At 37.2% G+C, this 9,928-nt stretch overlaps 2 protein-coding genes across 4 annotated transcripts; one reads left to right on the top strand and one right to left on the bottom strand.

The window, feature by feature from the left end:
• The first annotated feature begins 774 nt into the window (after positions 1–774).
• LOC112514469 (50S ribosomal protein L7/L12) lies at positions 775–3,292 on the top strand. The gene is made up of 2 exons (XM_025120955.1): positions 775–863; positions 2,344–3,292. Exon 2 carries the CDS (start codon positions 2,521–2,523, stop codon positions 3,079–3,081), a length of 561 nt encoding a protein of 186 aa, XP_024976723.1. The 5' UTR covers positions 775–863; positions 2,344–2,520; the 3' UTR covers positions 3,082–3,292.
• Positions 3,293–5,682: 2,390 nt separating this feature from the next.
• Positions 5,683–9,492, bottom strand: LOC112514014 (serine/threonine-protein kinase ATM). 3 transcript variants are annotated; one of them, XM_025120289.1, is made up of 3 exons: positions 9,402–9,492; positions 6,405–9,154; positions 5,683–6,338 (listed from the first exon to the last, which is right to left on the bottom strand). In XM_025120289.1, the coding sequence occupies exons 2-3, from the start codon at positions 9,082–9,084 to the stop codon at positions 5,935–5,937; spliced, it is 3,084 nt and encodes a 1,027-aa protein (XP_024976057.1). In that variant the 5' UTR covers positions 9,085–9,154; positions 9,402–9,492; the 3' UTR covers positions 5,683–5,934. The 3 variants fall into 3 exon arrangements, with proteins under 3 accessions (XP_024976057.1, XP_024976056.1, XP_024976058.1); XM_025120290.1 differs by having other exon boundaries at positions 6,179–6,297; XM_025120288.1 differs by having other exon boundaries at positions 5,683–9,154.
• Between the last annotated feature and the right edge of the window lie 436 nt (positions 9,493–9,928).

The raw sequence follows: 9,928 nt of genomic DNA, 5'->3' as shown, positions 1-9,928 counted from the left end.
GTTTAATAGTTTTTAAGAGTTTAAGAGTTTTAAGAGTTTTTAAGAGTTTTAACCAAATGCTTTATAATATAGTATAGATTTCTAGATTATAAAGATGGTGACCCACCTTTCTTTTCTTTTTTCTTCTTTTCCTTCTTTCAATTTACAATTTTAAATTAAAAATATAATATATATTTTTTTTATTTTAATATAATAAAAATAATTGAAAAAGACTAAAATACCCTTCATTCAACTGGACTTGGTTGAGGAAATTAACAACCGTTAGACAGATAAACCAAAACTGTTGAGAATTGACAAACGTGAAAGACTAAATCCAAGTTTTGTAATTTTAATAACTTTTTTTTGCTAATTTCTTTTTTTCCCCTCTCCTTTTCCTTTATCTCTTAAAAAGAGTTTTAAGTGCTCAGAATGATTAAGAGGTTTGACAGTTGCTGAATGGTTTAGTTCAAAATGATTAAGTAGTCAATTGAATTAAGAGGTTCTCATGATATAGTGCAAAATGAAATATAATTGTTACAATGAAATTAGAACGCTTAATGGTTAAGGGAGACCCATGATATAAAATCATTTGGCAGATTTAGAAAAAAACTTTTTTTTTACTAAATAATATTCAACTCTTAACGATTCAGAGATTGCCTTTTAATAGAAATATTAAGAGATAAGAAAATAGCTATGGAAAACTGAAGGTATCAAAGTGTCATCAAGTCAAATTAGAAGGGGGTGAAATTAAATTAAGAGCCAAATACACTGGTTTTTCAAGAAGGTTGATCGCTCATTCTAATTTCATCGGCGGCGATTCCTTGAAGCTTCAAATCACTGGACTCTGGTCGATTCTGCAGAGCTTCAAAATTCATAGAATCACGGTTCGTTGAATGATTTAATCCGTTTTACATTTGTTACTGTTTTGCTTCATTTTTTCCCTTTTCTCTTATTCGTTTTGCGATTCTCTTATGCTACAAGTTGGTGTGTCAATTTTGTTGTTCATCAAGTTTGTGATTTTTGATATCTGTATGTGTTTATGTATGTGTCTATATATATAAGTGTGAATTTGGTGATATGAAGCTGATTCTTTGTGGTTTGTGTGTGGTACCATTTGAGATGCATTCCAGGTGTTCGATATAATGTCTCATTTGTTGCCCAATGGATTTTGGTGTGAATTTTGGTTGAATTTACAGCAAACCCTTGTCAGTTTTGTATTTGAACAGTATTAGGTTTGATCTAATAAGTAAGAGATTTGCTCATAGGAGTAGTGTATTGGCAATGGAAGTATCTCAAATATAACATTGTTGACCTCTTTGATGCCATAGAGTAGAACAGAAACTATAGTTTTCAGAAACTGTAAGCCTTGTAGATGATGATGGGATTATGGCCTAAAACTAGCAATGTAATAAAATGATATCTTCATTATGAATAAAGCATGCCCATGGTAGAGAATGTGTTTGTTACTCGTGTTATCTACCTTCATTTGCATGTTGTGCTTTTTGATCTCGTAGGAAGACAACATAAAAACTGATGCTACCTTTGTACCATAGAAAGGTGTTATATTTGCTCATAGCTCGAGTTCAGACTGATACCAAATAAAGCATATTTAGGTTTTTATATCTTTTTGATGGACCCTTGAGGGGAGGGGGGGGGGGGGGGGTGGTAGACTGGTAGTCAATACTGGCTTGGCATCATGTCTTTAGGGCTAATTTTGATGTACAATGCATTTTCAAGAATCGTATCATTTCGTTCAGAAAATGTAGCCTCTTTTGACAAATTTTACATGTAGTTGATGTTATTGAATTCAGTTTGACAATATTCATCCTAGTTGCCATCAATCCATCATTGAAGGATATTCATATATTTTGCAAATATCAAAACTCAAAACACTTTACATAACTATGTAACCCGTCAAACTTTGCAATTTCTATGGGCACAAATGGAGTTACAAATACTTGAAGATAGAATAGTCGCTGAAGTTTTGCTGGTTTGTCTTGATATAACGATAGGATTTGGGACATTTCCCAATACTATTTTGGCCACGAAATATTGAAACTTGTATAAATGTATCAACAGTTAAATATATATGGATCATGTTGGAAACCGTACAAAGAATCTTAGCTTCATCTTATCTCGTCTTTCTTGATTAATGTGTTGTTCTCACCATAAAAAATAGTAGCTCTTTGATTCCTAGTTCATCAAGCAGAGTATCAGTGCGTTAATCTTAATGCATATATGCAACACGTTCAACTGTAACCCCTCCAACCCGAATGTTGAAATCAAACCACTCCTTACTTTAAATTATCATGGCATCATCATCTTCGTGTTCATAGTAGCTGAAGCCTGCCTGTCTTTTTTCAGGTGTAAGAAGGTTGAGACCAGTGTCAAGCAGTCCAAGTTCATTCTAGAATCAGAGATACCATTTATTCGATCATTGCATGTTGCAGTACTTCATTTAATCAATCCGTTTATATAAACATTATCTTTCAAAACCACCTCATTGCATGAATCTTCTCTGATACCAAAACCAACCAAACCATGAAAGCTTTTGCACTTCTCAAGTCCATTCGCATACGTAACATAACAGGACCTTTGCAATCTCGTTGTTTTCAACCCGATTTCGTTCCTGCAGATCCCAAATCCAAACCCAAAAGATACAAATTACCCCCATCCTATGATCCATATGGTCCCAGACCACCACCTTCTGAAAAGATCATTCAACTAGCCGAAAAGATTGCAGCCCTCCCCCCTGAAGAGCGTATGCAAATAGGCCCGACTCTTAGAGAGAGGTTGAGACATCCTAAGATGCAGTCGATTTCAGTAGAAGGGGTGGTGTCGGGTGGGTCAGGAGGTGGGCCCGCCAAGGTTGAAGAAAAGGTCGAGAAAACAGCATTCGACATCAAGTTGGAGAAATTTGATGCAGCTGCTAAAATAAAGGTGATCAAAGAGGTCCGTGGTTTTACGAGTCTTGGATTGAAGGAAGCGAAAGAGATGGTCGAGAAGGCTCCGGTTTTAATCAAACAAGGGGTGACGAAAGAAGAGGCGAACGAGATCATCGAGAAAATTAAAGCCGCTGGAGGTGTTGCTGTCATGGAGTAGTCATTATTTGCTGCTTCTGATTTTATTACTTCTTGATGGTAGATTAAGTTGGGATTAGATTTACATTAATAAATATTTGTAACTTTTAGCCCTTCAAATCTTGTGGATTTATGTGGGTGTTCGTTGGTTTTCTCAGAAACAATCACTCAGTCTCGTGGGTCAGTACCCTCAACTCTGCTTTCGTCTGAGATATATTGTGTCTGTTTTCGGTTTGGATTTGGTTGTTGGCTTTTTAGTTTTGCTTATTGGGTGAAGCTAAAGAGAATTTTGGCTTAATGGTGTATGGATTGGATAGTTTCTTGTCGAGTCCCGACCTGACCCCGAGTAAGAGTCTTTATTATATATCTTGTAAAGATGATTCTTCGATCAGATAACATATTTGATCTAAAACCCTGTAAATATGATTATTCGATGGGATAACGTATCTGATCTAAAAGTATATACAAAGGACGAAGATGGTTTTTTTAATCGAGCGGAATAAAATTGGAAACTCTTGGTACCTTTTTAAGATCATTTAGCCTGAGTTTGGTACATGAGACGGGACAGGACATGACAGGACGGGACAAAACTCATTGTCCCACGTTTGGCGCAACATGAGACAGAATAAAAACTCACTGTTTCACGTTTGGCATGACATGTGACAGGGACAAAAACTGGGACAACATGAGACAAAAGAGGTTTTTTCTTGTTCCACCAAAATAGGTGGAATAAGATGGGACAAGAATGGGACAGAAACTAAACTATTACTAATTTACCATAGTTTGATGTATAACCTTAATAGTTAATATGGTATTTCTTCAAAAACTTTATTCTGATGGCCTCAATTACAGCAATACAATTAATACTGAAATCTTCAAAATAAAAAAGCTGTTTGAGTTGGATGTAATTCACCAAGATAGTAAAACTATGTCCTTTCACATTTTCGTCAAAAAAATTCAATTAAACCAACGTAGTTTAATGTTCCACAAATGCCCATTTCGTAATTTACGAAATACATACTTTTTCTGAATTAAATATAATTTTGGTGGGGACGGCTTACGAAATATCATTTGGGCTTGCGAAATCTTCTTAGTAGCTTGCTAAACAGCTCATCAAAATCGTGTCTTATTCATAAAAAGTACATTTCCCTTTTGCTAAATCTTGATTATTTTGGTTTAAACAAGAAAAAAATAAAAATCCAATGAGGAAAAAAAATCCTCTTGTGGCCACGGAGGTTCAAATGCGGTGACTCCGGACTATCTGCAAAGTAGGTGGTCGCCATGAGATTCACCGGCTCGCATAGCGGGTTGGATATTCAATAAAAAAAAAGAATAAAAAGTAAAGATAGGTAAACCGTTTAACCAGTCAATTCTCATACTGGTCCCAAGTTCCCAACCTCAGCATGCCGAAACTAGTCGTGGTCTACATCAGTATCCAAAAACATAGACTAGTATTAAATTTGTAATCAGTCAGATCGGTTTCAGTTCGTTCTTTTCAATAATAAATTAACTATTTCTTTAATAAAATTTATAATTAGTAAATATGCTAAAATAACATTTGCTATTTACTTAAATTATTAATATTTTTATTTATTTGATTATAAATAAATAAAAAACCATGATCAAAAGGAATTCGTACAATCTAAAAAAACATAAATAATTGGTCTGAAAACAACCGATTTGACCATAACAAGTGCCAAATCGGTCCTGTACTAGACCGGTCCCCCTTAACCGATCTCAAATGCCCATCTACAATTTACACCGACAAACAATAAGATTCAAAAAGCCTGTTTCGACAAGTAATCAAAGTTATTATCGTAATACTTTACAAGTATGGAGTTCAAATGTGTCAATAACTAAATGGCCTTTTGCCTAGCGGTATCGTAGTCTTTGGTCTCCTAGGAGGTCAGGAGTTCAAACCTTACAAATACTGAGTTTATTTGCATTTGCGGTATATAGATATTATAAACTTCGAAAAAAAGTCAGGTGTCAATACTAATGAATTGAAAGAGTAAAAGTCCCTTTCTTTTACTTACTCCATTAACATCTCGGTCAACATCATAGATAGGTAAGACGCGCTTGGTAAACAGCAACATATCTGACCAGATAAGTACTAACTGAACAAGAGTATGGTCTAGATCAACATTAGTACCGAGTAAAAGTCCCTCCCTTGGCTCACCAAATCAACATCTTAGTTCTGTGTATTAGCAGCTTAATGGGCCTCACAGCTTATTTGGTCAGCTATACATGATTGTTTGGTAGTAACTCAATGATCTAAAAAATGACTTATTCCATAAACTTCTAGGGGAAGCTTTATGCAGAAAGCCAAGTTTTTTTCAAAATGTCCCTCCCGATTAAAAACACACTTCTTCTGTCTATTAAAAAACCTTTCCAAACAAAAACTTTCTCAATCTATACTGACAAATTAATCCACACATACAACTTTATCCATGCATAACTTAATGGAAAACCAACCAACCAGTCTTTCAGTAAACATCATAGACAGGTAAACGGACTCGGTAAAAAACAACATATCTAACCAGATAAAGTAAGAGGCGGTAAGCAGATAGTAAACAACCCCTTATAAAACAAACAAAAAACCCCAATTAACACACCATTTTCAGAATCATGAAGAAAGTCTTTTGAATTCATGCTGATTCCATTAAGACATACATTTGGCTTTCTAAAACCATAATCCATCAAAACACTCGATTCCCTCTCAATGCAATCGAAAATAAAGATTTCTTGGTTAAAATCCACACCATGAACAATCACAAAGAGAGAAAAACAGAGCACAAAAGGGCCACATTTGTTTAAAATCCAAGCCCACCAAAGAACAAAAACCACATAAAAACCATCAGATCATCATCACCCATCATAGAGAAGAGGAAGAAGAGCCATCCATGGTGCTTACTTTGTTCATCAAACCTTTAATTTCGCTCTCGAGTTTCGCTCTCATCTCTGGTGATAGCGTATCGCCAGCCTTCTCCATCATCATCGTCATCATTTCAAGATTCTTCTTTATAACCCCGAGATCAGGCGCCTGTTTGTTTAACCCCAAGGGAACGTTTAACGGGTTCTTGAACCCAATTGCAGGTTCAACGTTATAGAGATGATGGACCCGAAAACTAACAAGGGTCTCACCAAAAGGTCGAACCTTTTCCAGATTCTGAACCGCTTCCCCCGCACTAGAAGGGTTCACAAAGACCACTTGACCACTCAGAGTTAGGGGTGAAACCTGGGTTTCCAATTCATTCAATGTCCCATATCTACAAAACACTGAATTCAAATCTTGATTGGATGGCAATGGATGATTTGGGGAAAACTTTAAGAGAATTGCTGTACCTGTTGCTTCTCCATTACCCTGCTGCACTTTACCATAACTGAGATCTGTAGATGGTAGATGGCCTTCTGCTATCTTTTTGCGTTTCTTGAGGAGTTTGTTTTCACCAGTATTTCCGTTCAAATCAGGTATAACAGTTGAACTGCTTATAGCCTGCGAACCCATACTGACACTGTCTAGAGGTTTCAATAAAGACGGATTCTTGATGGGGGTTCTAAATCCAACATTGGATTCAGCACTTGAAAGATGCTGAATCCTGTAATTGACAAGCGCTTGTCCAAAAGGGTGATGATTTTGTAAACCCCAAAATGCCTCCCCGGCACTCGAAGAATCAAGAAACACGACTTGACCACTTCGACTATCATCCAATACCTGAGTCTCGGATTCGTTCAATGCTCCAAATTTGCAAAATATCGAATTCAAATCTTGTTTTGATGGCAAAGGATGGTCTGATGAGAACTTCAAGAGAAAAGCAGTACCTGTAACTTCTTCAGTATCCTGTTGAACTTTGTTGTAACTCAAATCTACACATGGTACCCCGGTTTCTTTCGTCTTGACCTTCTTTCCTCTTTTCTTCTCAGCACCATTTTCGTTCAAATCCGGCATTACGGCCGAACCAGGATTTGCCTGCAAATCTATGGTTTTCCTCTTTCTCCCTCTTTTCTTGGGCTCATGGTTCATACCCTGTGGTTCACCATGGTTTTCGGTAGAACATGGTGGGGTTAACCCAACTTCATTTGTAAGATGGAACACATTCGGTTGATTTAATCCTTCAAGATTGTTCATTTGAGGAAGATTATGGATTAAAAACGGATCCACGTGTCCGTTCACATTTGGCAGGATATGCATAGCAGTTTTGCTTGCCACGTTTTTCTTTCTCCTTTTCGGGGTTAGTTTACAAGGAGGTCGTTCCTTCACGGGTAGATCTCCAAAATCCAAGATGGTACATTTTCCATTCGACTCCGAAATGACTTCTTTTACTTCGTTATCTTGAAGCACTTGATCTGCTACCACCTCCATGTTCTTGTTTGGCATTGCTTGAGTTTCAAGAGCTTGAGAACCAACATTCTGGAAATTGATAATCAGTGAGCCACGACTCGGATTGGTTCCTGAAATGGGTGATGAGACGGGTTTGTTGTTGTTCTTCTTTCTCACCTTCTTGGCCCGCCCTCGAGTTCCTTTTCCCGCCATATCAACAGTTGTATTCACATCAATAGTTCTTACCATTCCCATCCCAATGCCATTCTCTTGGCCTGCTGTTAGATCAATCGTGATTTCTTTTGTGAAATCATTAAACGCCCATTTCCTGAATCCGGCTATAAATCGTTCAACTGAATCAAATTTCGTACTTTCAATTGGAAAAAGACAATCTTGAGCAGCAGATTGAAGCTCGGAGAGAACCTCAGATGAACATACATTTGCTGGCACCCCTTTACCTGCTAAATCATCCTTTCTAACAGACTTTCTGCACCATTTCTTCCGTGGCTTCTTAACGGGCTGGCCGTTAGCTTTGTTCAACTCCATTCCGCCATTAACATCCACCCCTGACTCTTCCATTCCCCGTTCTCCTGAAACGGATCTTTTGACCCCATTAACGTCTGTATATGGATACGACAAAAATCTGCTCTTCCTTCGTTCTCTTGTTTCATAATGTTTTTCAGATTTTTCATTCTTGATATCATCTCCCATAACGAAACTAATATTTTTGTTCTCCGTGTTCGCATCTCCATTGAAAACCCAATTTTCCTCTTCGGCCTTTATACTTGCCGGCTTGAGTTGATGCAACCCAATCTGGCAATGCCCTAACGAGCGATAAAAAGCCGACAAAAAGTTCTGGTTAACAGCATAATCAATCTTGGTGGACATAGAAATATCTCTAGCAAGATCTTTTATATAATCAACAAAAGTTGCAGGTTGAAACCGAGTTGCCGAAAGATTGCCAACGTCACCCTTACCCTCCACCATCGTCTTAGAGAAACAAGAGCACGTGAACTCTGTCTTTATACGATGACCAAACTCAGCTACAGCCTTCTCTAACGCACCAACAAAGCTTTTGGACTTATTTTGCTTCGAAAACTGTTCAAAGTACGCAACGAATGGCTTCAATTGATAAGGGAGGCATCTAACATAACTTCCGTTACCAAAACATCTAACCAGAAGACCATCTTCAGGTTTCTGCGTCTTTGAAGCTTCTTTTGGTGCATTAGAACCATCACAAACGATTCCAGGCCACCATGATTGGTTCTTGATTACAGCCCACACGAAATCACCCAGATTGGGACGACATTCTTGATGACAAAAGATAACCTCACCCTGATTTCCGTTCACTAAACCATCGGTATCCAATTTATTTCCTAGTGAGACACGATCCTCCGAATGGTGCAAACCATCACTCGTCACTCCGCCGGTCAATTCCACAAAAAGGGAAATCCCTTTTATAGGAACATCTCCATGGCTACTTGAATCAACCCTGCCACCGATCTCCGTCACTGAAGCCACCAGTGCCGCCACCGGCTCAAAACCCTTAATGCCACCAGTTTCCGGAACTGGATTCGACACAGATTCAACACATTTTTCTTCCACAAAATCAAAAGACCCCCCCTCAACTGGATTCCCTAATCCATCTTGTTTAGATGCCACTAAACCCTCAACTAGGGTTTCAGAGGTTTTTAGGGTTTCCATATAACTAACATTCAACAAACTCAAACACTACCGATCCCAATTTTCGGTTTCCAAACTAGCATCTTCGTACCTGACGAATAAACCGCATAAAAAGCCACATATAAATCTAAGTTCCCATTTGCAATCAGTAATCAATACAAAAAAAAAAAAAAAACCCCAATTCGAACCCTATTCGTATAAACCGAAAAATCTCCAATCTTTTACAGAATCACAAACTAAACAACATCGAATCAAGAACAGAAAGCAAGTATAGCGTTCGATAGAACAAGAAACAAAAGGATTCGAACATAAAAGCAGAAGATTTAAGGCGTAAGTACCTGAAAAGGAATTGCATTTGGGAAGAGGTGGAAGATGAATGTGCAATGTGAAGAGAAATTAGGGCTCATTGGGGGGGTAGGTTTTGATTCGAAGAGAAAGATACGGTTATGTTGTTGTTGAAAAATGTACGAGTGAAAGAGTTGGAGTTTGAGTTGAGTTAGGAATCATATGATCTAAGCCAACATATGATTCAAGTGCCATCCCACTACTTCAAATCAGAAATGATTGAAAGTAAGTTTTAACAGGTTTTTTAAAATACAAATTGCATTAAAAACTAACATACTTTGATTTAATTCATATTTTAAATAACAAATTTTGAAATTTTTTATTTTAGTATCTAAAATATAAAGTTTTAAACATTTAAATATCCGGTTAACCGGTAATTGGTTACCATGTTGATGTGGCGAGTGAGGTGATATTCAACTCAGTATTATTTGCTATTCAATCCAATTTCATCTCATTACTTGTTACATCAGTATGGTAACTGGTTAATGCTTCAACCGATTATACGGATATTTAAATGTTT

Source organism: Cynara cardunculus (genome assembly GCF_001531365.2).
Source record: "Cynara cardunculus var. scolymus isolate 2C chromosome LG 6, CcrdV1, whole genome shotgun sequence".
In the NCBI taxonomy this organism is placed as follows: domain Eukaryota; kingdom Viridiplantae; phylum Streptophyta; class Magnoliopsida; order Asterales; family Asteraceae; genus Cynara; species Cynara cardunculus.
Note: the sequence above shows the minus strand (reverse complement) of the source record. Positions and strands in the feature narration are given on the sequence as shown.

Coding starts and splice junctions, on each gene's coding strand:
- LOC112514469 (XM_025120955.1), top strand. CDS start 2,521: ATGAAAGCTTTTGCACTTCTCAAGTCCATTCGCATACGTAACATAACA.
- LOC112514014 (XM_025120288.1), bottom strand. CDS start 9,084: ATGGAAACCCTAAAAACCTCTGAAACCCTAGTTGAGGGTTTAGTGGCA.